At 53.3% G+C, this 27,403-nt stretch overlaps 8 protein-coding genes across 8 annotated transcripts; 3 read left to right on the top strand and 5 right to left on the bottom strand.

Moving 5' to 3' along the window:
* Positions 1-628: 628 nt before the first annotated feature.
* Positions 629-3,599, top strand: PG998_000434 (heavy metal tolerance protein; the record flags this gene model as incomplete). The annotated part of the gene is made up of 3 exons (XM_066867252.1): positions 629-1,024; positions 1,096-3,251; positions 3,311-3,599. 3 exons carry the CDS (start codon positions 629-631, stop codon positions 3,597-3,599), a joined length of 2,841 nt encoding a protein of 946 aa, XP_066735667.1.
* Positions 3,600-4,598: 999 nt separating this feature from the next.
* Positions 4,599-5,381, top strand: PG998_000433 (uncharacterized protein; the record flags this gene model as incomplete). Its single annotated transcript, XM_066867251.1, has 3 exons — positions 4,599-4,604; positions 4,732-5,100; positions 5,184-5,381. The coding sequence occupies 3 exons, from the start codon at positions 4,599-4,601 to the stop codon at positions 5,379-5,381; spliced, it is 573 nt and encodes a 190-aa protein (XP_066735666.1).
* A 1,019-nt stretch (positions 5,382-6,400) lies between these two features.
* Positions 6,401-7,898, top strand: PG998_000432 (glycosyl family protein; the record flags this gene model as incomplete). The annotated part of the gene is made up of 4 exons (XM_066867250.1): positions 6,401-6,504; positions 6,572-6,873; positions 6,939-7,438; positions 7,500-7,898. 4 exons carry the CDS (start codon positions 6,401-6,403, stop codon positions 7,896-7,898), a joined length of 1,305 nt encoding a protein of 434 aa, XP_066735665.1.
* Positions 7,899-8,932: 1,034 nt separating this feature from the next.
* PG998_000431 (uncharacterized protein) lies at positions 8,933-10,555 on the bottom strand (the record flags this gene model as incomplete). Its single annotated transcript, XM_066867249.1, has 3 exons — positions 8,933-9,517; positions 9,603-10,015; positions 10,087-10,555. 3 exons carry the CDS (start codon positions 10,553-10,555, stop codon positions 8,933-8,935), a joined length of 1,467 nt encoding a protein of 488 aa, XP_066735664.1.
* A 1,241-nt stretch (positions 10,556-11,796) lies between these two features.
* Positions 11,797-13,980, bottom strand: PG998_000430 (pH-response regulator protein palH/prr-4; the record flags this gene model as incomplete). Its single annotated transcript, XM_066867248.1, has 1 exon — positions 11,797-13,980. One exon carries the CDS (start codon positions 13,978-13,980, stop codon positions 11,797-11,799), a length of 2,184 nt encoding a protein of 727 aa, XP_066735663.1.
* Positions 13,981-18,514: 4,534 nt separating this feature from the next.
* Positions 18,515-18,997, bottom strand: PG998_000429 (uncharacterized protein; the record flags this gene model as incomplete). The annotated part of the gene is made up of 1 exon (XM_066867247.1): positions 18,515-18,997. The coding sequence occupies one exon, from the start codon at positions 18,995-18,997 to the stop codon at positions 18,515-18,517; it is 483 nt and encodes a 160-aa protein (XP_066735662.1).
* Positions 18,998-19,551: 554 nt separating this feature from the next.
* PG998_000428 (uncharacterized protein) lies at positions 19,552-20,883 on the bottom strand (the record flags this gene model as incomplete). Its single annotated transcript, XM_066867246.1, has 1 exon — positions 19,552-20,883. One exon carries the CDS (start codon positions 20,881-20,883, stop codon positions 19,552-19,554), a length of 1,332 nt encoding a protein of 443 aa, XP_066735661.1.
* A 2,552-nt stretch (positions 20,884-23,435) lies between these two features.
* Positions 23,436-24,235, bottom strand: PG998_000427 (ATP synthase subunit delta- mitochondrial; the record flags this gene model as incomplete). The annotated part of the gene is made up of 5 exons (XM_066867245.1): positions 23,436-23,468; positions 23,522-23,700; positions 23,766-23,919; positions 24,044-24,073; positions 24,134-24,235. The coding sequence occupies 5 exons, from the start codon at positions 24,233-24,235 to the stop codon at positions 23,436-23,438; spliced, it is 498 nt and encodes a 165-aa protein (XP_066735660.1).
* Between the last annotated feature and the right edge of the window lie 3,168 nt (positions 24,236-27,403).

Below are 27,403 nucleotides of genomic sequence, written 5' to 3'. Positions count from 1 at the left end.
CTACTTTACATAGCTGGTTGTTGATTCTGTTGCAACCGTCCGCCTGTTTCTCTTCAAGATCTCTTGATCTTTTCCCCGACTAGAACCTCTGGAGAATCCGCTTTCTCGCCCGGATCTTTGTCGGTCACACGCGGTTGATAAGTTGTGAACAGACGGCCAACAAGCCAGCACAAGCAGCACACCTTGGTTCATCTCAACTCATCATCACACCACTACCGAGATCCTGCCGATCCCTGCTTCGAGGTGAGCATTGTTCCTACTCTAGTCCCGAGTCAGTCTTACCAAGGGTGTGGCTGTCGCCACTAACACCGTCTGGTGACCTGCCCCACCAGACTCTCTGACCGGGATTTCTCTCTTGACTGAGCCGAAAGCGACAATGTTGATTTTAACACTTTCTCCAGGCTCAGAAAGTTCTTTGGGATCTTTGAGAGATCGCTGGCATTGTTTGTTGATCCGCAATCTGGTAGTTCTTTTTGGCGACGAGTATTCGAGGAGATGACCAGCTTGGGGTCCTGCACCTGAAAAGTAAGTATACCTATTCGTTCTGTTGTGTAACACGGCCTGTACGTTCATTCGCCCTGTTTTGTGCCGAGAGCCTACTAGGTTGCTGACCTGCATCAAGACCATGATGGCATCGCCCGTACTGGTGAATCCCAGCGAAGAGCCTATAGAGATCCTGAGGCGCGTATTCCAGTATGCCTACCCAGCGGTCCTCCTTATCGCCTTCCTGGTTATAGGATGCACCGCCAGTATCATCAGAGCCCTGCCCAGCCAGAATGCCGACGACACGAGCACCAAGGGCCCTGGTGGCAAACCACTCCCCATTTCGAAGCGCAAACGAGAAGAGGGAGAGGAGGATGAAGAAAGTGAACATCACAACTCATGGTCCAAGGGCTACTTCCAGTATGCCACCATCCTTGCGACCATGACCTTCTTTGCCATGGGAGTCAATGTGGCTATCCGGGCGCTTTACCATCGCAATGCGGCTGGCGACCACGGCTGGTGGTGTGGACAGGCCAAGACGGTATGTTCACCTACAACCGTGTGCACGAGGCTGCTGCTGTCGCCCACGGCTTTTGCTGACTTAGCGTGCAGGTCTTCATCATCGGCTCGGCTTTCCTATGGCTGTACTTGTGTATAACGCTGTTCGACTGGAAAGTTAGCCCCGCGTCGGTGCACTTTGTAGTCTGGTGTCTCGCTCTCGTCGGGGACCTGGTTATATTTGTTTGCGACATGGTCATTCTCTCGGGAGAACATAAGGTCATGGTCAGTCTCGACCGTAGTAAATATACGTTGGAGACGGGCCCAAACTCTTGGGACGTCGTAGACCTAAGCTTGTCTGCATCACGCGTGGTCCTAATCGCAGGGCTGGTCTCTTTGTATTGCGGGCAAAACATTCTGCGACGGTATGCCGAGCGGCGAAGGCAACACGACGACTACGAATCGGGTCCAGACGAAAGTTCCCCTTTGCTAGACCATGACACGAATGGCTATGCGGTCAACCACCGCCAATATGGCCAGACGGAATCTACCACCACCGAAGGCACAACAGAAACATCAGCGCCTACTGTTGACGAGGAGGCTGGTTTCTACCGTCCGGAGAAGCTACCACATACGACCTGGTTCGAGTATCTTCGAGGGTACTCGGCGTTCTTCCCTTTCATGTGGCCGAGCAATAACTTCCGAATTCAGGTCATCGTGGTCATCTGCTTCATCATCTTGGTCCTCCAGCGCATTGTGAACATCTTGGTTCCAATGCAAATCGGAATTGTTACCACGCAGCTGTCGGGTGATAAACTTGAGCGAGGTGAACGTCCGGAGATGCCGTGGAAGTCATTGGGTCTCCTGATCTTGTTTAAGCTCCTGCAGGGTACCTCGGGATTGCTTGGCTCTACTCGGTCGCTTCTATGGATCCCGGTGTCACAGCACATGTACAAGGCTCTCACCACTTCGGCGTTTGAGCATGTTCATTCTCTTAGTCTGGATTTCCATCTAGGCAAGAGAACGGGCGAGGTACTCTCGGCTCTCAACAAAGGCAACTCGATCAACCAATTCCTCGAGCAGGTGACATTTCAGGTGTTCCCTGTACTTGTCGATTTACTACTGGCCATCACTTACTTCTACATCAAGTTTGATAGCGTGTATATGGTGCTGGTATGCATCATTACGTTCTACTACCTGTTCCTCACGATTCGCATGGCACAGACAACCGCTGACCAGCGCCGACTGATGTCTAATGCGGACCGAGAGGAAGAGGCCGTAAAGAATGACTCGATCGTTTCATACGAGACAGTCAAGTATTTCAACGCCGAGGACTTTGAATTCAAGCGCTACAAGCAGGCCATCGATACCTTCCAAACGGCCGAGGCGAGGGTTCAATGGAGCTCATCCACTATGAACGTGGTACAGTCTTTGGTTTTCATGATAGGAATGCTTGTTGCCATGTTACTGGGAGCTTACCAAGTCAGCCTTGGCCAGCGGCAAGTGGGCGATTTCGTAACCTTGATGACTTACCTCAACCAACTCCAAGGCCCCCTGAACTACTTTGGTACGTTTTACCGAACTGTTCAACAGGCCATGATTTCTGGTGAACGTCTCCTGGAATTATTCAAGCAGCAGCCAACAGTGGTTGACCGCCCTGGTGCCAAAAAGCTCCACGAATGCAACGGCTTGGTTGAGTTCCAGAAGGTTGCATTTGCCTATGACCAGCGTCGACCAGCTCTGAAGGAGCTATCGTTCAGGTGCCAACCTGGCACAACCACAGCACTGGTAGGAGAGTCAGGCGGAGGGAAATCGACCATGTTCCGCTTGATGTACCGATACTTCAATTGCGACTCGGGCGCCATCAAGATCGACGGCGATGATGTCAAGGATCTCACAATTGATTCCGTACGACGGTACATTGGTGTGGTGCCGCAGGATCCAATTCTGTTCAACGAGACACTACTGTACAACCTCCGATACGCGAACCAGGACGCCACCGAGGAACAAATTGTGAATGCGTGCCGAGCGGCTAGCATCCACGATAGAATCATGTCCTTCCCGGATGGTTACTATACAAAGGTTGGGGAACGTGGCCTTCGCCTTAGCGGTGGGGAGAAGCAACGTGTAGCGATCGCACGTACACTACTGAAGAGCCCCAAGATCATTATGCTTGATGAAGCAACCTCAGCTCTCGACTCACACACGGAGCAAGAGATCCAAGGGCGGCTGTCCAAGATCGGAGAGGGCCGGACACTTCTGATCATTGCGTACGTATTCCCCTGGACTTTCACTGTAGGATATCAGACTAATTGTTTCCCTTTTGCAGGCATCGACTCTCCACCATCACCCATTGTGACCAGATTCTTGTTATGAAGAACGGGGTCATCGCTGAGAGGGGCACCCATGAAGAGCTCATAGGGAAGAATGAGATCTACGCCTCCATGTGGAACAAGCAGGCCAAGGCGGCGAAAGCCGCTGAAGATGCCCGCAATGCTACGCTCAAGGCGCAGAAGCTCGCACGTCGTGCCTCGCAGCCCACGCGGCGTGAGGAAGACTCCTCGAGCTCATCTGACGAATCGGCGTTGATTCCTTGGCCTCGGCTTAATGCGAAATAACACCGAACTGGCTTTTTTGTAAGGCTGAAGCACGGAATCGAGTCACCAATTCGACATGGCCGCTCCCCCACTTCCTTCGTTGCCTCGGGAGTTGGCCCCCTTTTGCTCGCTTGGTTAGGCAGACAACAGGATTGGGCATGGAGATCGACCTAGAGGCTTTCGATTTCTCGCCTTTTTTTCCACACACGACAACTTGGACATGATGATAAAGACGTCCTCGATAATATCACTTTGCATTGGGCACGGCGTTGCTGGCTGGGTTTTGGCTTTTATAAAATCCAGAGACGGGAAAGTCTCTGTGGCGGCACTATGGATTTTTCCTTCTTCTTTTCTTTTTCCTTTCCGCGGACGATACCAAAGCTCTTCTTGAGTGTTGCATCTGGCATTGCTACAGGGGGTCATGCGAGGATGAGGATGGGTGGATGAGATGTTCTGGGCGGACCCTCAAGCGGATCCGTTCTGTTTTTTTTTCTTTCGAACCACGACGTGTTGATGAGTCAATGATGTGCCACGAAGATGTTGGTTGTGTAGCATAATACATAGATACAATGAGATACGGGCCCGAGGACGGATCATTTCCTTTTCTTTATATAAGAGAGCGAAAAGAGCGACGGGCTAATGATAGCGAGCAATGGTGTGAGCCAGCAGCTGGATAATATTGAATTACAAGGAATCAAGTAATAATTCAGGCTCCCCAGATAACATCCATACTCGTTCTGTTGATCATGTCACACTTTGTATACACCCGCGATGCGTTGCGCATAGGTCGCGGATGATAAGCGATAAGAGCGTTTTAGTCGTCTGCCTAGAAGTAGGCATCTATTCTACCCACTTGCGCATGCAGTCAGTCACCAACTATACCTCGAAGCCCATGAACCACTTTTGACTCATTGGGCGCCAACCGTTCCAAACAGCAGTTTAGGACCACCAGAAAGTACCAGATCCCAACATGCCACACGAGGAGAGCAAGCCGTCCGTATCCGTACGGAAATACATCAAATGGGGGTGAGTTGTTGTTCCCCGTTCCACTTACACCCACTACCCCGCCACCCCCTCATGGAGGGCTGGGCTGGGCTACATTCCCACCTAGCTTTGGATGATAGCTTCGTACTGAGCCACCCCCCCTTTGCAGGACACATTCCCGGTAGAGAACACGTCGACAATCGTGCTCACGTCGCCCAAGCGGCACTTTGTTGACGTCCGGCTGCGGATCCCCCTCCAGAAGGAGGGCGGCAGCCAGCAGCTGGACTGGGCGTTCGCGGGCACGTCGAGCCACGACGCGGCTGCGTCGCCGCCGCACTCGGTGTTCCGGCACTGGGTCGACTCGCGCCACGAGGACGCCGAGGCCGTCGTCGACGAGGGCGACATGGTGCCCAGCCAGAACCCCGGCGAGACAGTCGAGTCGGGCAGCATGGTCAACCCGGACACGGGCGTCCTGCAGCCCTACGAGGAGTGCTGGCTCGACGGGGAACCCGGGCCCGGGGAGGCGTCCGGGGGTTGGGTGATGCAGCACCACGACGAGGCAGGAGAGGCAGGAGCAGCAGGAGGCAGGGGGTCGTGGTCAGGATCGGGGAACGCGTCCAGGGCGTGCTGCGGGTGGGGAAGGAGGTCGCGGTCGGAAGGTGGGAGATGGTCGCCGGCGCACCGTCGTGGACGGCGGTTGCCGAGATTGGCGGCATGGCAGGCACGGGGTTCCCTACGGGGTTAGCCACAACCCCGGCAGTCGGGGAAAAGGTTCAGGCCCAGGATGGTCGCCAGTGGGTTTGCTTGGAGGCCTGGTAATGAACGAACGGGCTCTGCTCTGTGTTTGTAGGTAACTTGGCTACAGCTACAGTGGCTACACCCGGAAAGGCTCGCTGGTTTCCCCTGTGCCTCCCAGGGGCTGATGGCACCGCCCTGATATTGAATTCCTTGGCGTTCTCTTGGAAAATTGTTTGCTGGTTGCTGGTTTCGTTTTCACGACTCATGCATGCATGCGTCCATTGATTGATTGTGCAACCGGCGTGTTTGACGCCATGTACGGACGCGAGATGAGGCGAGATGAAAGATGCGAGGCACCAGGCACGACCTTCCGTCTGCTCTTGCCCCCAACCCCCAATATGCATGCCTTACTATACCCCTGCCTGCCCGCCCTTCCACCAACTGACTCAGGCGCCGGAAGGCTAAAAGATGTCAGGTACAATGCAATTTCCCAGAGGACCAACTGCCAAACAGCACCGCCGATCTGCACTGCCCGGGTTGTGCAAACACACGACGCCGCACAGCGATCAATCTATTTGCAGCTCGCAGGATTCCCGTCTGCTGTCAGCCCGCACAACCCCGCTCTCCCGTACATGCTGCCTGATCGGATGTGCAACCACCATGACCAGATATTGACTTTTGCGGCCAGTGCGACAGACGTCAATAGCCGGGAATCCAGACCTGGAAACCGACAAGGCTATCCCTAGTCAAACTGACAAACTCTAATAAATGACGACCAAACGCCCGCTCTTGACTTGCATGCAACCCCGGGACCCGAGGACGTGGTCCAGGGCAGCCTCAAATCAATCGCTTGGGGGCTCTTGGGGGGGCTGTCTGTCTGTATATATGAGTTGACGTTGGCTCGCTCACCCTCCCGTAGAATCTGACTCTCCAACTCAACACAATACCCAGGCCATCTTCAGCCGTCCGTTCCTTTGTCTGGCTAACATAGTCGTTCGTTCTCTTGTCATCAAACAACCCTTTCTACTTCTTCCTAACTTGCTACTTGCTTGCATCTTCTGAGCCCTGTCTGTACTGATCTCTCAGCTATCAACACCGCAATGAAGATATCGAGCTCTGTGTTGGCCGGCGCGGTCGCCCTCGGGGCCGCCGCCGACGCAAAGTGCGCCCAGCAGCAGATGCGTAACATCGTATACTTTGACCAGTAAGCTCAACTGCCTTTGCTGTAAAAGCCCTGCCCTCCGCTGACACGACCGGCCCTTTGCTGGTAGATACCACACGGCCATCCTGCCGCCTCGCGAGGTGACCACGGGCATCACGCACGTCGTCATGGCCTTCGCCAATTCGTCGCTGTTCGCCGCCCCGGCAGGCAACGGGTCCAAGGGGTACGAGCCATTCATGGACGTCTCCAAGGTCCGCGCCATGTTCGACAACGGCACCCAGGTCGGCGTGGCCATCGGCGGATGGGGAGATACCGCCGGCTTCAGCGAAGGAGCCAAGACGGAGACGTCCCGCAAGAACTACGCCAAGAACGTCGCCACCATGGCCACCAAGTTCGGCTTTGACTTCATTGGTGAGTTATCTCCTTCCTTCCTTCCGCCCTGGTGACGAACCATCCTACTTACACATTGACTGCAGATTGCGACTGGGAGTACCCAGGAGGCAACGGTGCCGACTACAAGCAGATCCCCAACTCGCAAAAGGTAGATGAGATTACGACCTTCCCCCTGCTCCTCCAGGAGATCAAGACGGCCATCCAGCCGCGTGGCCTCTCCATCGCCGTCCCCGCCAAGGCGGGCGACATGATCGCCTACACCGCCGAGCACGCATCCGCCATCTTTGGCGCCGTCGACATGGTCAACGTCATGTCGTACGACATCATAAACCGCCGCGACAACGCCACGGCCCACCACACGGACGTAGTCGGCTCCCTGCGCGCCGTCGACGCCTACTTGGCCCTCGGCTGCCCGGCGGCCAAGGTCAACCTGGGCCTCGCCTTCTACGCCAAGTACTTCCAGACGGCCAAGGGCGTCGACTGCTCCGGCGGCCCCGTCGGCTGCCCCATCCTGCCCGCCGAGAACGCCACCGACGGCTCCGACCTGGGCACCAGCGGCGCCATCACCTTCGAGCTTGCCAACGTGAGCCCCCCCGCCGCCCCCGTCCAACCTGACCACGTCCAAGGACAGCTCGTGCGGCAAGGGCACCTTCAACACCTGCTCGGGTCTCGCCGGCGCGGGCTGCTGCAGCCAGTACGGCTTCTGCGGCGCCACCCCGGCCCACTGCGGCGCCGGCTGCCAGGCCGGCTTCGGCACCTGCACTGGCCCCCAGATCGGCGCCTCGTTCGTGTCGGCCCTCAAGGAGTCCAAGACGGACGAGGTCCTGGGCGGGCAGTGGTGGTGGGACGCCTCCAACGAGCTGTTCTGGACCCTCGACACGGTCCCGCTCATCCAGCGCAAGTTCAAGGACATCGTGGCGGCGCGCGGCCTCGGCGGCGTCTTCGCCTGGTCCCTCGGCGAGGATAGCTACGACTGGAGCCATCTCAAGGTCATGACCGCCGGCGTCAAGGGTCTGTCCAAGAAGACTTCGTCGAAGAAATAAACTACTTGTCTGTTATCGGGTTTGATCGTGTAAACATTTTAATCTTGCATACAACTGATGGATGAATTTCATCCTGTAAAAGAAGGAACCTGAGAGTTGCTACATACACCGTGTGGGCAATTAATGGAGATATATGTATTTAATATAGTGCCTCACTGTCAGTTAGTCTAACTACAGAAGCAATGCCATATTTTCTTTCCGGTTCACTGAATAACTTCGCTCCGTGCCCAGGGATACCGTGCGTGTTTATGCTCGAGCAGACACAAATGTGTCTCATATCCTTCACCAAACCAGATAAATCGTTGTGCATAATCTTGCAATATTTTCATTAGATATTAACTATATGTATGGATATCCCTCATGTAGATTCGGACAGGGGGGCAGAAGAAGCGGCAATGAAGCAAAGCCATATTCTTCCCCCTCCTCGACACGAACAGATATAAGATACTCACATCGCGGGTCGTTCGGAGAGTAGTCGCCGTCATCCTTTCGACTGCCTGCAGTGCCAGTCTTCTCTCTCACTTGTTCCAAGCGATTGAAGTTGGCTGGTTGCAGATAGCAGTGAATGCCTTGCCTTTTGTCTTTTGACTCTCGAGACTCCAGTTCGCGACAACTCTATTGGTAGCGACTGAACTTCGTTTTCATGCCATTCCTCTCTTCCTCTTTCTCATTTCTCATTTCTCCTTCGCCGCCCCCTTTCCCCAAACAATCGAATGGGCAGGGATGGCAGGCAAGCTCTATATACTCGTATCCCACACCTCCGCTCCATGTAAATACCCGCTCGATTTGAACCCGTACCACTGATGCTATGATTGTGACAGTCATTCCTTCTCATTCGTGATCCTCATATGTCCCGACGAAAGGAGGGTGGGACGGAGACCACGTTGGCCATCCAAACCCCAGTCTTCATGTCGTGTACTAAAGGGCATCCTGTGGCACATATCGTACACGTTATATAGCCTCGAGGAAAGAAAACGAGGGGCTGAAGTTGTGATAAATAGCGAATGTCACGAAGCCCACAAAAAAGGGCTTCGTCATATATACATCTTCAACAGAAGGGGGTCAGGGCAGGCAACGCCCAACAAACACCCTCCCTGTGAAATGGTTCCGATGAAAAAGTAGCAGGGCACAACTACTGCTCTCTTTATCGGGAAGCCTTCTTCTTGTTGTTGGACGATGAACTGGCGCCATTGGCCCGCGCATTGAGAGCTCCGTTGGCGTCGCCGTTGCCCCCCGTTGAGCAGGGGAGTGGCTTCATCCTTCTCTTTCAGACTTGCCTGCTCTTCCTCTTCGTCGGAGTCATCACCGTCGGATCGGTCATCCTTGGCGACACCGGCGAAGGCAAAGCGGTAGGCAATGCGGACAATGAAGAAAAGCCAGAAGAGGTTGAGAGCTTGCAGCGAGGCCAGCAGAGTACCCGTGATGATGTTGGAAAGCAGGCACTTGAACTGACCGTTCTCCCAGTCCATCTCGTAGGGTCCCACAGTTCGGAACTCGGTGAAGAGGGAGAAGAGGATCTTCAGGTTCAGGTAGTGGCGGAGGTAGATCCACATGCCCATGAAAAGGGCAAAGTAAGGTCCCATGAAGATACTGTCAAGGTAGTTCATGGTCTTGGAGGTCTATAGTACGTCGCATGTAAGCTCGCATTCGATTATTTCTCGGCAGAAAGGGTTACGATGGTCAATGACAGGGGTCTGAACTTACGGCAAGGAAGAAGTCACTGATATCATGGGTGATGTAGACGGCGAGACCCATGTAGGTGAAATGGAAACGGTAGCTCAGGGCGATCAGAGCCAGACTGACGATGTGATGGCCGACCAGCTCCTTGAAGTCCTTCCGGCGCTTCTCAAGACCGAGGAGCAACACGATGGCCTGCTGGGCCCAGTAGGCAGCCTGGAACAGGTAGTAGAACTTGAAGCAAGCCTCGTGGGTCTTGTGAGGGAAGTTCTCGTACATGCCGCGCGTGTTGAAGTACCAGACGGGCGTGCGGCTCATGACGTACATGCCGACGGGGCCCAGGATGCCGAAGTAGATGGCCGTGTACATCTGCTCCATGAAGCGGTACTGCTTGCCCCGGGAGCGCAGGCCGCACCAGCGCGCGAGGGGCGCAGCAGCTCCTGCATGATGAACTCGCGGGTGAAGGACAGCACAATCGCGTAGAAGGTCACAAAGGCGATATCCCACAGACCCTTGCCGTACTGGTGTGTCGTGGTTTCCGGGTCGGCCCCGGCCTCGAGCGGCAGCTTGTAGGAGAGGAAGATGAAGTGGCTGACGGGGTTCGACTCGTTCGGGTAGGCGGCGTAGGCGGCGAGGAAGGCGATAAGGAGCACAAGAGGCCCGACCCAGGTGTGCTTGGTGGCGTAGTGCTTGCAGCGGCGCACGAGGGTGCGGGCCTTCCTGCGCTTGGAGAACTTCTTGCCGGCCGAGGCATCCTTCTCGCCGTTGGAGTTGAAGGCGGCGGAGGACGAGGAGGATGAGGGCGGCGAGGGGTTGCCGGCCAGGCCGGTGCCTAGACTAGGGGCGCCGGTGTCGCCAGCGCGGATGTCTTGGCCCAGGGCACTCGATTTTCTGCGGCGGCGGGCATTGTTCTCGTTAGAGGCCGTGTAGGGCTGGTCGGCGGACGAGTTAAAGGCCGGAAAGGGTTCGGCTCCGGCCATGTTGTGTAGATTTCAAAAGAGGAAACAACGCAGACTCGGTCTGGCGCTCTCAAGGTTTCGCCCGAGGACAGGTTGAGTCGGGAGGGTTTCAAGCGGCGGCAGGGCACACCAAAAACTACAGCCAACGGGGTAGATTGGACCCTTCAGATGGTGCTGAGACACAGGATGGAATGAACAATTGAAAAACGAAGCTCCTGAAGCGTCAATCGCACCCGGGCTGTCTGGCTTCTATGTTTATATGGAAAGTAAGGAGCGAAAAAAGAGAGAAGGAAGGGTTAGTGATTTGGTTGGTGTTGTCAGAGAGAGAGAGAATCAATCCGCCATCTGTCACGCTTGTTCGCACGCGACAATTAGGGAAGGAACAGCTTGGTCTTGGCAGGTTTTTTAGGCCGTCCTTTCATAACGCTTTTTTTCTCGTCCACCCCTTAACTCCATTACTCGGGTTTTTTAATGAATTCCACCCATGAGACAGATGTGCTCCTGTTTCCTTGATGCTCCCCCATATTTCTTCTCTTTTTCTTTGGTCCGCCGTTATGTCATTTCTTTCCCTGACATGCATCCTGCATCAAGAATCTCTCTACGCTACGTCTTCCTTGATTGTTTTCGTGTCCGTCTGTCCCGTTATCTTACCCACTATATGAGAATAGGGGGCCGGTCCCCGCCAATGCCAACAACGCGCCGCACGTGTGGGTAAAAGCCGAACCGTGGCATCCGTGCATCCATCACCTTTCCAGCATCACATGGGCCATCCCGGCTGCCCACTACCACATCGAGCAGCAACTGAGTCTACTCGTCTTGCTTTCGAAAAGGGTTTTTTTTCTTTTTTTTTTTTAATATTCATCTGTTGACTAGTATCAACCCGCTGACATGGCGACAGAGGCCTATGTAGATAATAATCCTTCGATCCATGTGCCCCGAAGACGTAAACGTCGACTGAACCACCGTCGCCCTAACTGACGATGTAACTATTAATATATGTACAATCGGGCCAGGTCGTCCTGGCCCGAGTCACGAGCCTCGCTAAATAAGCCCATTTATACTGTGATATGCCTGACTAATCACAAACTCCTCCCTTTCCCATATTTTGTAAGACCGTTCGATATCGTGTGATCCGTAATCCGTAGTAAAGATATATATGCAATCCGTGGAACCCGTTTTAAAAAATGCACCGCTGCAATGCTCTGAAGTGATCCTAACAACCCAAGCGCCTCGCTGAATTTGAACTCAAACATCGACATGCCTTAGTCACGACGTGGTGTGTTCAGGATATCGTCAACCGGGCGTCTGGGCATCCCTGACGTTGGCGACAATCCTCCACTAGATGTTGACACTGTCTCACGTCGTGCGGGCCTTAGCTGCAACGTGTCGTGTCGAAACGCCGGGCTTGGCAGGGGACTGGCAGTCTGCTCTGCTGTGGGCTGTGACTCCGAGACCCGTGTTGATTGGGGTTCATCTTCTTCGAGGAGTTGCGCGAGTGCAGCCCCTCGCCGCGGTGGCGCGGGAATCACCGTCACTGGCAAGCTTTCCGTATCAGGAGTTGGTCGCATTTTTTCCCGGATCCGCTCGGCCTGGGTCGCCGCAAAATCTTCCATGCGTCCTCTGATATCCCATCGATTAACCTCGTCGTAGTCACGCTGTGGCGGTGCCGATCGCTGTGTGTGTTGAACCACTTCAGCTGGGGGTCGATTCGAGTTACTCCGAGACTTCATGAGTTGCGTCAATGACGCCCAACCAGCTCGGCTTTCTTTTGGCTGTGCCTCGGTTGTTGTCGCGTGACCCCGTTCTGGCGAGACCTCCCTGGACCCGGGCCTTTGCTGTATAGGTTCACCTCCTTCCAAACCGGGATCGGCCTGCGACGTGTTGCTACTTGTCCTCGACATAGGTCGCCCCAGGCCCTCGGTAGGTGTTCGGGACGTTGTATCTGATACAGGTTGATACCTCACGGCATAGACCGTGCTGTCGGCGCTAGCAGTTTCCGTCCTACTGACGGGCGTGACTGCAGGTGGTGGCCGGGAAGGCCACAATGGTGGCTGTAGGAAACGAGCCGCTGATCTAGCAGCCGTCGCAGCTGGGTGTCCCGGCTTCTGGCCCTGAGCAGCTGTAGTCGTCGCTCCCCTGGACCTGTAGCGGCTGGTGATAGATGACATGGCTGGCCACATATTGCTTCGTTCGCTCGGCGGTGGCGGGGTCGATCCGGGTTTGCCTGTCCCACTCTCTCCACCATCATCATCGTCTCCCTTTTTCGTCTTTCGTCGTCGAGGCCAGGAGTAGTCAGATGGAGGCATATCGATCATTTCGTCGCCGTCGAAGACCTCCCGTCCCAAAATCCCGTCCTTCTTTTCTTCACGTTCAAGTGCTTCGATACGCTCCACCCACTCCCATACGATGACACTGGCCGCCGCCGCTCCAACCCATCTAACGTAATCGCCCCATGCAGTGAATTCGGATTTGGAGATGTCCAAGATAAAGAAAACGACTGGCACAATAACTGCGAGAATAGACAGCATTGCCATCAGGGAGATGTTCTTCATCAACGGATGATAGAATGCATATCTCTTCTTCATAAGAGAATAGTAAATCACCCATGCAGCGTATAATAGTCCTAGTGAGAGCTGGAAGAGGTAGTTTAAAGCGGGAACGGCGTCAGTGAAACTGCGGGGTCTCGTGTTTCCAGGGCCGGTATACTGGAAGCTGTTCAGCGCCCCAAATATTACATCCAGAGTAATGAGGGCGAAGGCAGTCCATTTTATGATGACCTTCTCCCGTTGACGGGGGAAGAGGCGGATCAAGGTTTGAGCCTGAGCCAGCCAGAGAAATGTGTCCGATATTATGCGAATAATCTTGAGCTGCGTCCCCTCGGCGACCAAACGTTGCAGTTCCTCGGCATTTGCGTTTCCGATTTTGTATTGGTCCTCGGCCACGCGAAAGGTGTCCACCGTCGCGATCGTGAGCGATACGGCGACGCTAAGAGCCGCGACTTTTTGCAACCAGGGTCGGCCTCCTATGCTGATCCCGTTATTCGGACTGGTGAACCCACGCTTGCCCAGGACGACAACTCCACCGTCTAGGAAAGACCGTGGCGCAACGAGAAGCATGATGACAAGCGTATAAGCAATGACAGTTGTCGCAGCCAATGCATAACATTGTGGGAAGGTAGACGCGTAAAATGGATCCCGGAGATCTGAAATTTGGGGGTCGCTTCCAGACGTCTGGTCGTTGGTGATGCCGCCGTTCGTGATGATGGCGGGATGCGCGATGGCCGGCTCGCATGCTGGTTGGAAGACGGTGTCTCCCGACAAAGTCAGGGTTTGGCCGTCTGACAGCAGCAGGACGCCATTCGCCGGTAGGGAGAAACTGGAGCAGCCGGTGATCCTCGGTATCGAAGCAGAGCTCGTTGCCGAGGGAAAGAACTGTCGCGCCTCCATCTTGAGGCAAGAGACCTGAGCGGCCAGCCGCTACGCGACGATTATGGAGCGGCAAAGACGCTATCTCGAGGCAGCCTCCATGGAATAGAGGGTCCCTATGCGCGGGATAACTGCATTTATCGCAGTGTATTCGGTCGTCGGGATTATTCCGAGGTTTCGGCGCGCAACTCTGGTTGTAATGTCGTTGTCAGCGGCGAACGTGTCGAATGAATGATCGGTAGGTCGTCGGGTCGGTGTCAAGTCAGATGTGACGATTTCGAGTCCACAGTTCCGTTCCTCTCTCCTTCTCTTTAGCACCACACCAATGCCCGGCAATCGATGGACAGTTTGTGAAATGCGCAAATGACCCAATAATGCAGTGTTCAATTGAATGCGACCAGTTGTTCGCAAACTTTGGGTTGTATTTCGCGGTGTCGAGGCAGATCCGGGTAATTCGAGAATAGTAGTAGGTAGTCAGAATCAGCGGGGGGGATGGCGTCTGGGCGCCCAGAGATCTTTGGGGGGGACAAGAAGGGTTTTAGTGAAGAGAAGTGATCGAATGAGCTTGAATTCACAAGCACAGCTGTACAGTATCTGCGGCACGGTCTGTCTGGGAGCATGGCTAGGGCGTCCAAGTTTTCAGTCGCTTGCTCCTGCCCCCTGCCAACTCTACGCGGGCCTCGGAGCCTAGTCCCAGAACAGTGAATAGGCCAGCGTAGGCCAGCGTAGGCCAGGCCGCAGGGCAGGGACAGCGCTGCTGGTGGCAATGCAAATGCAAGCATACCCCGTCCTATTGCTCCTTCTCCCAGTACTTCTCCAACCCCAACCCCAGGCCAGGACCAGCCCATAGCGAGAGAGTGTGGGCAGACGGGTCCAGTCCAACCAGCAGCATCAGCACGCCTTGAGTTCTGGCTTGATCATGCTCTTGAAACCCAATGCTATGAACATATCAATTTTATCTTGCACGCGTCATCCTAGATTCGGCGACTATGTATGTCCATGTCGTCAATCCCATGCTACATACGTTGCGTGACTCTGCGGAAAGAACTGAGGTGTTCTTTTTTTTTTCTTTCTATTGTGCTCGTTCGCGACGTCTCGAATGTGTTTGGAGCCTTTACCAAATAAGGCAGGGGGCGCTGTAGACTCAACGGTAGTGGGTCTCTCTCCTCACTGCTACGACCTGCTCCTGCGCCCACGATCACTCCATCAGTGACAACGTGCATACCGACGCCGCGGTACGGTGCCGCCTTCCGGTTAGAAATCCGGTTACAATCCATACCTGCGTTGCTTCTGTCCTGTTCTTTTTTTCTCAAGACCGGTGACACTGTTGGGCGACTGTGCCGCCGAAAATGACGCGAACGGGATGGGCCAGCAACGTTTGTCAGACTTCAGAGGGCCCTGCTCCTAAATCCAACCACTCACTATCCTTCCATGTATGGAGGACATACCAGCATTGAGAGGACGGCACAGTGAGCATAATCTATTGGTGAGTATGCTGCTGAAGTAAATTGTATGGCCCCCAGTGGAAGTTAATAGGCGCTCATGACTGGGCTCGAGCTGAATCCCCCATGTCTGATGGGGTACTTGCTGGCTCAGCACACAACTTGACTTTATATAACTTCAAGACAAAAATGTCATAACAGGCCATGGCCTCCCTCACCCAGTTTTCAAATTGCGGGCAATATTCCAACGAAGCGATAGGAAATATCGCCTCTAAGATTATGTCCAGCTGACGTCCAGGCGACTCCAAAAACTCCGCCTTCGTGCGCGGATCCAACATTGGTCCAGTAATTGCTGACCGGAAAGACAGTCGAGAACAAATCACTCGTCCTATGTATGAACGATTACCCGCCCGCCTCTGCCATGTATGTGATACCGTATAATCCCGGCGTTGTCCCCAGCTCCCCGCGGCCCTTCCCTTCTCCACGAAGGAAGAAGTGGCCCTTTAACACACATACTCGCAGAGAGACATGTTCCCCGGGGAATACTGCCGATTAAACTGGATACTTATCTCACATGTTTCAATGGATCGGGAGAGACACGGAGAAAATCAATTGATGGCCCCGAATTGTCTTTGAAGGGCTCGTCGCGAAACAGCAGCGAAGGAAAAGCTTACTTTCCGCTTGCACCTGGGCATAGACGATAGGCCGGTAGGCAAATGCTTCGGGTGTCAGCATTGTCGTACAAAATTACGCAAAGTTCACCAAATGCTGTGCCGCCTGGGGCCTGGGGCCAGTACATACTCGGGCCCTTGTCGAAGGCCGTCGCTTAGCCTAGAAGGGAGGTGCGGTACGCCGTATTACAACGGTGATTGTCAGTTGCCCTTGGTGTTTACTGTGCGTGTCGTACTGTGCGAGGCTTACCTCTATCCTCTATCTAAACTAAAAAAAAGTACGCACGTGCGCCTGTGGCTGCTGTTGCTAATATATCCCCGCAAAGTACGAAGTACATACATACATACATACATGCTGTATCAAATGCTCTTTTTATAATCAGAGGTTCTAATTAAATCAGCATATGCATCAAAGCGCAGCCATCACTCTGCTTGCCTGCTCGCAGCCTTCCTAAAATGCGGCATAAGGAAATCCCGAAAGAGGGTGAAGAAGGCGAGCGAACGAACACACATACTGCGTAAGCCGTCGCATCGCTCGCCAAGCCCTTGACAAGACACTCCGTTGAACCGTTCTGTCGGCTATGGGTGCGTGCGTTGCCAAGAATGCTTTGTGCGCGGTGCCGTCTGATGACACTCGGCATTGGCAAAAGCTTGACGACGGCTTGGCGGTCAAACACAATCGAAGATCCTCCCTTCTGGCCAGCCCACACCCTTGTCCACATTCACGTCGCGTATCGTCTCAGCTTCTTCGGCCTACGACTTGGCCGATGGTTTCGGTTGAACATGTCCCCGAAACCATGATTCGGAATAGGGGCGTGAAGCTGTGCGGCTGCTGCTGCCACCAACAACTGCCAGTCAGTATCTGAGAAATATGCATTGACTTCAAATCGTTCGAAAGACGTCTGCGACTCCTCGGCAGTCCAAAGCATCTCCCTTGTTCGTGTCGGTTGCTAAAAGTGCAGAGTGAACAGTGCCGGCCACATCATGGCATGGACCATAGAGTCCTCCATCTAGGTGTCATTCAGAGTCAGTTGGAAGAATTGGCTTTTTGCTGAAGCTTTCCGATCTGCAATCTAGCGTGACGCTGCTCCGGATCCTCAGATAGGTCGCATAAGGTAAGGTTTTGCCTGCACATCGTTGTTATTGTTAAGGTTCAACGGCCTGCCGGGCAATTATACCAAGCTTTCAGATCTTCTCTTTCCATAAATGTCCTCCCACACGGGCAGTGAAATGCCACGGGACCTAGATAACAATACACGTACATAAACACCTAAAGCCCACAGTACCTGACCCTGCTACAGTCCACTCGAAGATCCTTGAAATATGCGAAAATAAAGTATGCCAGGCACCTGACGCATTGGTGCGAATTCGGAGAGCGACCTCGTTGGCGATGCTCTCTTGATATGTTTCACTCTTGCAATTCTGAAAAATGCTTTGTCGCCTAACCGGGCAATAGTTCTTCGGCGAGACACGAGGCATGATCTTCCACCACGGATATTACAATGCTCTTGATATTACACATACTTGCTAGTCATGACAGGACACGTAGCTGGGCAGAATTGGGCGTTACCGAAGGGATCGAAGACTACGAAGCTGTGGGCAAGTTTCTGGTTCTCTCAAGTTTGACATCCAGCCTGCTATTCTGAAGAATGCATTCGATATGCCCAAGCTCCTTGCCCCTTTCAGGTATAGTTCATGTGTGACTGGTTATGCTGACTCGGTCGGTGCTACAGCTTGAAGTATGAAACGGGGAGTTCATCAATATATAAGGGGATGATGCTTCCAGAACCTGGAACATGTGTCGCAATAGATTTCGACCGGGAGAGTTGTCGATCCCGCATATTGTCATCACGATATCCACCCAAGCGAGGTACTGTTGTTTGATGAATTTGATACGGAGAACTATAATACGGGTCATGTCCAGAATTGACAAACAAAAGACTGAGACCGACGCATTGAGTTGTGTAGAAAACGGCCCCAGTTACCACATGTTCCATGGGAAACATTTGTCATTGCGATGATCAGTGTTTTGGCGGATTTTACGAGCGTTAGAGCGGCTACCACGCGCATCCGCTCGGCACAATGGGGAAATAGAGCCTTCTTCTCCCAAGATCAAGGAGGAGCGAGAGTATTTCCACACCAAAAGAACTCAGGGGTAACTGTAAGTGAGAAACATAGGGCAGCCCCCGCAATAACGTCGATGGCTATGAAAACTGTGTAGAAAGGCGTTGGAACGTACCTCGGTCCTAATTCGTCTTTCAGCATCGTGTTCTTATATTGAACGTTTGAATTGTTGGCCTAGCTATGATTATTAGAATTGGGGAGATGATGAGCCCCTTGGTTCTACTGTTGGAATCATTGTTGTATCGGCGAGCATCGCCGCGCCTTTTGCTTTCGTGTTCTCCTCCCGCCAAGGCTTTTTTGGCCTATGTCCAGTGTGTCTCAAAGCTCGTCTTCCAGCAGAGTGACCGTGGCCAGCAGCGAGGGACCCCAAATCAGCCGCGTCGGATCAACGTCGGGTCTGTTGGGCGGGTTTCGGTAGAAGAAGCGCTCGCGCCGTCCCGGAATGTGGAGATATCGCCGGCCACGAACGGGGGGAGCGGCCGGAGGGGGGTGATGGAACTCTCCCAGGGGCGACACAGAACCACCGTTGCTCAGCCAGTACTCGAGCTGTGACTCCTCCTCTTCGTGCTGCTGCTGTTGCTGCTGGAGGGTTGGACCGGCGATTCTGGTCCTCCGGAAATAGTTGGGGGAGTGGACAATGACGGGGGCGGCAGACGTGCGGCGACTCGGCATCACCACGTTGATTTGCTGGCCGTGGCCGTTCTCTTCGAAGAGGGCTCTCTCCTCTTCATCCCCTCCTGGGTGCGTGTAGGTGTCATCGCTGGCACCGCTCCAAATGACTGTCGAAAGGGGCATTGTCATGGATGGCTCTCCTTAGAAAGGGGCAAAGTTGTCGACAACGGAATTGGCGGAGACTGAACTAGGGTTTGAAGATATATCTGATTATTTGGCGGTTTGATGTGTGATAATCGGCGATTCTCCTGTTTCAATAGGCCTCTGTAGGTATGTATTCACAGTGGCAAGATCCAGGGCGTAATGAATTCAATCCAGGGCGTGCTAAACAACCAAACACAACAGGCACAGAACTAAGACTCTTTGCCTTAAGGCACTGCACAATTCATCTGCTTGCTCTTCTGTTGCCTTTCAGGCTGTGCCAGCTCCGGACTTGGGTGAACTACTCCCTGACAAACACCAACTCCGAACCGCTCTAGAGATAATCAGTCACAGTGAACTCAAGTTGATGCAAGAAAATCGATGGAATGCAATAGCTTCATTACGGATGTTAAACAATGCCACTCCTATGAATGATTAGGTATTTATGCGTGGTCAGCCGGCGGGAGCTTCAGTGCCCTGAGCCATTAGACTTGGTCCGTTAGGCGAGTCCAGCTGGCCGAACATGCCGGCGTGAAACAGGATCACTCCTCAACTTCCTCAGCCTCCTGTGTCAGGTCGGTATTGATGACCAGATCATCCTTCCCCTTTAGGTGCATCACAATCGTCAGCCCCTGTATGCCCAAGTCCTCGTCCTGCTGCTGCAGCTGTGCACCATGCTCCTGGGCCGATCCGACATCCGCATCATGGAACGACACCCGGGTCGACATCTCCGCCTTCAGCTGCCGAATCTCCGACGTCAACGCCATATAACGGTCTTTCCATCGACAATCATGATTGGGAGGTGCAATAGGAGTCGGTCGGTGTATCTCGAGGTTGGACGCCTCACTGGAAAAGGAGAAAGCATCGTCATATCCGTCCCCGGAGCTTGAGGCATCTTCTCTCTCAGACACCTGGGGAATTTCTTCTTCCACATTGTCCTGGAATGAGACCTGCCGCCGTTGCAAAGGTGTCGAGGTGAGCCCACTCGCAGTTATCCAAGTCTGTGTGGTACGCTGCTGATTGGAACTATAGCAGATCATAGCGCGGAGCTGGTCAAGCTGTTCTTGGGCGCGCAGCGTGGCTCTTCGATAACTATCCTGGGCAGATCCAGCGGGGTGGCTAGGTTCACCCAACACATGACTTGGGGAGGAGACTTTCGAGGGACCGGGAGGCGCTTCGACTGCATTACGTCCATGAAGTTCGCGCACGTGAGGTGGTGTTGGCGACGGTGCTTCGCAGAAGATACAGCCATCCGAATACTCGCTCTCATGCCCATGATGAGACATCGATGTCTGCTTCTGCGGCGTTGAGACTCTCTCCTGAAAGTTCGAGGCTTTTTCTTGCGCCACAACTGACTTGTCCGTCACTCTGTGCTGCTGCAACTCTGATGGAAGGCCAAGCCATGTCTCTGGCTCATTCTGGGTGCGCACCGTCTTTTGGAAATCTTTCGAACGGGATTGAAGGTCAACCCTGGGGCTTGAAGGTTGACTGAGGGTAGCCTTGGATGGGTCGTGACTGCGTGCTGAGCTACTCGGGCGATCGATTTTCTTCGACTGCTCCCTACCGCTACGAGATAAGCCATAGTGGCTCCTCGTATCCACGTGCCGCAGTCTATCCTGCACAGTGGCAGGCTTTTTGGATGGTGTTTTAAGCCATGGCGGAGGACTTGAGAGACGCCCTTTCGGTGCGGGGATTCTTTTCTGGCCATTGAATAGTATGCGCTCGTCAGATACATGGCTTTGTCGATCACTATCGTCTGATCTGGCATCTATCGCTGTAATTGGGGTCTTTCCATGACTGGTTGCTTCGGTCTTGGAAGGGTATTGCACCTCTTTGGGCCTTGTCCTTTCCGTATGTTTGGTATCCCGTTCCATATTGGTGGTCTGGGATTGCGAGTCGTCGGTATGAGATATTGTTTTCTCTTGCTTTTTTGTTACCCTTGCAGGATGATTCTGCGCCTCCCCCCTGAGGCCCTTCCTCTTTCGTCGCAGTGCCTTGGCCCCCGAACATAGCTGACTGCTTTCGCTTGACGATGCGAAGTGGGCTTCTTGACGGCGTTCCACGAGTGACATTTCTGTCGTAGATTGGGGACAGGTGCTCTCTACCTACTGCATCTCGCATGCTATCTGTTCGGTGGACATACCTAAGTGTCTGTCGGGCCTCATTTGCTTCATGTCCAGGCTCGGTAACTTTGGAAGTATCATTGCCGGGAGTTGGCTGGATAGAGTTCGACGAGTGGTGATGATCTTTGTGTGACGGATGGCCATGCTGCAGAGGTTCTTCTCTGTACCTGAACGAGTCCACCTTCGTGGTTGCTTGGACCTGTGTAAGAGGTTCTAGTTGTTGGGTCGCATGGTGATGATCTGCAGCCTCTTTAGCTACCTCTGGGCTTTTCGCTGCCTCTTCTTCAGCCGCTTGCCTGGTAGATTCTCCCGTAGGATCTGCATGGGAATCATGGCGATTGCGATCGAGCACCAGCGCAAGATGTTCAGCGATGTGTTCCGGGCCATGGAATCCCGGGGAGTGATGACGGTGAATGGTATCATGCCGCGAATGCAGGGCTTCTATAACTGGCGACGGGCGCTCAGCTAGTTTGGATTTTGGGGTCGAATCCCTTATTTTCCTTGACAGTTCATCAACGCCCCGTGGACTCATATACACATCCTCGTCCTGACTACTTCGATACAACGCACAAGAGACACTGTGCCTGAATGGGCGATGTCCTTCGTGTGTTGCCCTGCATGCAGGATTGTCGCATCCTTCATCCTCGTCTCTGCTGTCTCCGGTACTTATACCATGACGAGCCGCACCTTCTAAACCGTTACGGGGTTGTTTGGTTCTTTCATTGTTGTCTGCCAATGGTGGCTCTGCTGTAACTTTCGATTTTGCTTCTCTATCCGCGATGAGAAATGGGTTCTGTTTCACCGACCAGGTAGGATGCGACCGAAGAGTGTCGGCTCGTAGTTGGGGCCGGAGAGGATTTCTTTCCGATCCAAGAGATGCCATACTTTGGTTGTCTCGTTGTGACAACGACCTACTCTGGGCCGCCTCGTTCGCTGTGTCTCCATGGCGAGTTTTAAGAGAGGATTGTACATTGGACAGGGCTTGTTTCCCTGATCGAGTCTCATCGTACTGGGCAGTGTGCCGCGACGATGTCGTTTGTTGGTGCCGTGACTGAGATTTTGTTTCGGTATGTAGGGCTTGAGAAAAATGTTGGCGGTGGTCCTGAGACACAGGGGTGGTCATTGGTGGTCGACTACCATCTTTTGTCTTGACTTCTTTTATGCTTGTACTTGGATGATGTGAGAAGCGCACATGGGCTTCCTCACTGTGCTCAGTCGCTTCACGCAGACAGCGCTCGCAGAGACGATGGCCGCAGGCCGAGCATAGACTCGGCGACCGGGTACGGGCAGAACAGACGTGGCAAATCCTGCAGAATCTTCGGGGGCTGGCGTTTCTATCTCCCGAATGAATCATGTCTTCTTCATCCGACAGCCAGCCAGACGGCCGAGGGATCCCATGCTGCGCAAAGAGCTCTCTGGCAGATTTTTGATGGTTCAACGTTCTGCCGTTTATGGCGGATTCGTCACGGACAGGCCATTTCGAAGCTGGCTTATCTCGTAGAGAATCGACGGAGAAGCTGCCTCGGAGGCCACTGACACGAGGTCCGCAGGCGCTGCATTCCGAAAATTCCAGCCTGCAATTATGTCCTCTGCGCTGATCTCGAGTAATGGCATGCGCTTCGCTATGTTTGGTTCGAGGGCTTTTCAGTTCAACAAAAGAATGATCGTGTCGTAGAGGCCACGACGGAGACACTTCCGGCTGCTGGGTAGACAATTTGGTAGGTCGGAAATCGGAACGCTGCCCCTAACCAATTGTTACGTTCTCGCGGTCCCTCTCCTGTAAGACTGCATTTGATGTTTGATGACTTGGATGTGCAATGCCGTGTAGCTGTTGAAGGCGGGATCTGAATGTACCAGTGGGGACACCTTCATTTTCCGATATCTCCAGATAATCCGACTGTCTCTGGTCAGTTCCGGGATGAGCCGAGGGTGCTGATGGTTCAGCTAAGGACATTGTCGTCGAGTGATGACCATGATCATGCACTAAGTCTATGCTACGTTAACATATCGTAGATGACGTCGGATGTCATGCCGTTCGTGTTGGCTTCTAAGTACTGTTGATTAGGACTGATGATATGTTGTTGGAGGGTAGTTGGATCGCAGACGAATTTGGTTTCAGAACAGCAATACGACACAAGCTGCACAGGTGACCAATGCAAGTTGTAGAAGACACACGAATCATACGAGGAAGGAGCATTGGCTTATGCCACAATCATGCTCAATTCTTGCAGTTGCGCCCCATGGGAATTATAGGAAATATTGATGTACACGAATGCTCCCTTGAATCGGCTTCACTCTATACTCTATTTCAGGACAGCCTGGAGGCTCTCCAAAACCTATGATGTATTAGCAAAACCACTTCGTTAGGATTGATGAACCGAGAGCTTACCTCAAGCTCAATCTTGGCCTCGGCAACGTCCTGCTCGCTTCCACCACCGTTTGCGACCTTCTGGGCCTCGGTGATCTGGGCACGGACAGCATCGGCACTGAAGTCCTCGAGAGGGTAGCCCTCAACAGCGTTGACGCTCATAACGGAGCCGGGCTGAACGGTAGCGAATCCACCGGAAACTATATTGAGTCGCAATGTTTAGTTATGATATCGGGATGTGGCATCGGGTAATGAACGGACGTACGGAAGTATCGCTTGCTGCTGCCACCATCCTCGACGACCTCGATCATGCCAGGCTTCAGCTGCTCAATGGCGGGAACGTGGTTGGCCAGGACACCCATATCTCCAGACTCGGCGGGGATGTTGACCTGGACGACGCCCTGGGACTTGTAGATGGCCTATGCGGCATATATTAGCTTGGCTCGCAATTGCGTCGTGCCGGGACACGACAGATAAGGCAGGGAAGGCCAATCGTAGCTATTGGATCGCGGTGCAGTCGGTTTTTAGGAGGAGCATTCGTACCTGATGAGGCAGGGCCAGCGTCAGCTTGATCTGTAGGTATCGGTTAGCACTAGCCCAATGCCTTCGTACGAAGAGCTATGGAATACTGGCCTTGTCGGGAGCAGCATCGGCATAGGTTCTGCGCTGAAGAGGAGCGCGCAGAGCTGCGGGGCGAGCTCTCAGAGCCGCGCGGGCAATTCGGAGGGAGTTCATTATGACGGGCGATGTCAATTGGAAATTTCACTGTACGAAGCGGCCTCTATGTTCGCGATGCCTGTCACGCAAAATCGAGAAGGTCCAGCTTGCTTGCGGCTGTTTACTCGGATAATCTTGTACTCCGATAAGTCATCATTGCCGCAGGTCGGGGCTTTCAGGAAAACGGTACCTAGGTACATACAGCTCGGACGGGAACTTGGAAGTTGATCAAGTTACATAAGCAGTAGAGCAGTAGAGAAGATCATGTGACCAGAACAGTCAGCACAATATTTAGTACAAGATTTCCAATGCGTTAGAGGTCCAGCCTGCCGGTCAGGGGGTTAGCAAAAGACCGACCTTTCGCAGAGGTTGCCGAATCCCGCCGAGTCACGCGTCCGGTTCCATCAATAAGTCCCATACGACGTACATCGTGCATGCCCATCTGCCATCCATCATGCCACATCTCGTCATCTTCTGAAATTGTCTGGCCAGTTCTGGCCAGTGGCAGATTTCTTACATCACCCTTGCTGAGAAATCCTACAGGATGATGAACAGCCATCTTATGTCACCCCTCGTCGCGGTGCTTCCATATCCGTCATGATGCATGCACGAGTAAGCAGCCTCTGATACAGGCCGTATTCGTTTCTCTAATCCGTACTGGCGCAATGGCAAGTGTAGCAGATCTAGACTGCAGCTGGTGTGCCACAAGCCAGCGTGCTTACACTGCAGAGGTATCGACATATCTTCTCACTACAAAAGCGCACTCGAGGCGTAGACTTGACATATTACTGTGTTGAGCGTCCCTGCGGATGCGGGATGCTTCTATTTTTGTAGCCTTTGCTTGCGTTTACATTCCTCACCCGCTTGCTGGTTCGCATTCAACTACCCAAAAGGGTCGGTTTGCAGGATAGTAAGACGTTGTATCTGCCGTCCCAAGATCCAGCGACGTTCACAGTTAGTGGAAGTGTCCGCATCCGGCCCCCCTGGCTGCTGAGGCTTCCTTGGCGGTGGTGTTCGAGCTCATGTGTGCATTTCCTTTCAACCGTAACAATATTGGGTATCTTGGCGTAACCTTGAATGGGGGCGCATGTGTTAGCCACGGTCGGTCTTTGCTCTTCTTGTAATGAAACCCTAAAGTCGGGAAAACTATAGTATGTCTATTATTATCACAAGAAGCTCGTGCCCGTAACCTTGCGCCGCCCTGCCAAGAGACCAGGCGAGTAGTTTGAAGGCTTGAACTGTGGATGGTATGAAGTCTCAGCCTCGAGATCCCACATACGTCACCGGCTACTGAGGACGGTACTTGCCAAGAGCGAATAAGCTTCACGACGCTCGACGAGGATAGTGCTTGCAGTGCAGAAGGCAAGGAGCCTGTTCGCAAACACAACGTCCGAAAGGCTCCCTCCCAACGAGTCACGTACTGGTAGCTTGCGAAGTCATCGACGATGGCCCATTACTACACCGCATGCTGCTATACTGGCCACGAAGGTCGAAACAGGTCGGATCACGAGAGCACAGCTAGTTGCCCAGGGTGGAAAAGGACCCTGAAATCCTTCATGGCGCCGTGAGGTGAGGGGTCAATGGCTAAGTATTCAGGTTTTGGTGACCCTTGGCTAGAATTACTGGCCCATGGAATTTGCTGGCACGCGCAGATGCCGCCCATGTGCCTTCTGGGTTAATCTGCTCGGGTCTTCCCAATAGCGGCCCAATTGAGAAGCCTCAGGCGGGGTATCACAGATCATTCCGCTCGCCCAGCTGCTTGGAAGAGTTGGGGTGCGCAAGTGTGCGTAAGGATGCGTAAGGGTGCGGGGTTGACAGCATCCAGAGATGGTAACCCGTGAGTTGTCTGCAGTGTCGCAGATGCCGAATAGAATCAGCCGCCGTAATCGCCATCGGTATAGTGATTAGTTGGGCGGACAACAAGCACTGTTTTGGTGTTGAACAAGGTGAAGGAGATGACCAGTGACATCTAGTTTTACATGTGAAGGATATCGTTCTACGGCGAGAGAGATGACGAGAGTCGATAGACTTCGTCCTCTTTCGGTTGCCAACCCGAGGACTGCGACGCACAGGTAGGATGGATGCTTCACAATGTCGTTTCAACTGTCAGTTATTCTACAGCTTTCGAGGACGATCCCGAAGATCCCCCACCTGGCTCGCATCTTTGTGTTACCTTCGTCTATCGCGCCCGACCTTTGGACCTATAACCAATAGGGACAGTTAATGTTACCTTTATGTTGCTGTCGTGGGAGATAGAGACTGGGTGATGGTTCTACTCCGGCGACTGAAGCCAAAGACGGACTATCGCATGCCCAGACCGACTATCTACATGCATGCAGGCAAGAAGTAAGCGCACCAGGGAGCTTGGAATGCGGATGGGCATATGCATTTGAATTGCTTGTTCAGTGTTGGTTATATCAAAAATGGTATGTGAATAATTATGTATATAATTGTATACGCCATTATACATAATAAACGGAAACTGATTTCCCAGGCAACCCGAGTTCCGAATGGAGATGCATCGCAAGCTTGCAGTCGAGTAACGCACTAATAGCCCACTTGACTCAGTTCGAAGGAATGAATCAATAAATAGCAGCGTTTGGATCATGCAGGGACTGATGATTTTGCTGCAATTACTTACATCAGACCTAGAGCGCGCCACCGAGGTTAAGAAAGCATTGTGAATCTACACCAGCACAGGGCCTAGCACAAGTTGCTCGACACCAGCGCCGGCCAATTTCCACCACCAAACCCCAACTACGGACCAGCTTCGCATTACTGTCCTGCTTGTAAGCATCGATAACCGCACGTTGGGGAATGCAAATACAGCAGAGGCATACTCCGTACTCCGTACGGGACATGCTTTTCCTACTTGAGTACAGACAAGAAAGTGAAACCAGCAGCACTAGCTCTCCATGCTATGCGATGCACGACGCATGCTTTGGCATTTCACCTGCCAGATAACATGGCCCCCCTCTGTACCATGTCTCACGTAGGGGGTTTGGAAGGTACCGTAGCTTTTCATAACTGGCAAACCAAGCCAATGGGAAAAGCCCCGAAATAACCTACCTGTCGAGCTAGACGGTTTGCAGATGCATGTCGCCATATCGCAGTAAGGTAAGAGCACATGCGTCAATGCAAGTGCTGATGGGTTCGGACGCCTGCTACTGGCCCACCAGCCCCCCA

Source organism: Apiospora kogelbergensis, assembly GCF_038363985.1.
Source record: "Apiospora kogelbergensis strain CBS 113332 chromosome Unknown utg000001l_segment0_segment0, whole genome shotgun sequence".
NCBI lineage: Eukaryota > Fungi > Ascomycota > Sordariomycetes > Amphisphaeriales > Apiosporaceae > Apiospora > Apiospora kogelbergensis.
The sequence above is the reverse complement of the archived record's forward strand: the minus strand, read 5'-3'. Positions and strand labels throughout refer to the sequence as shown.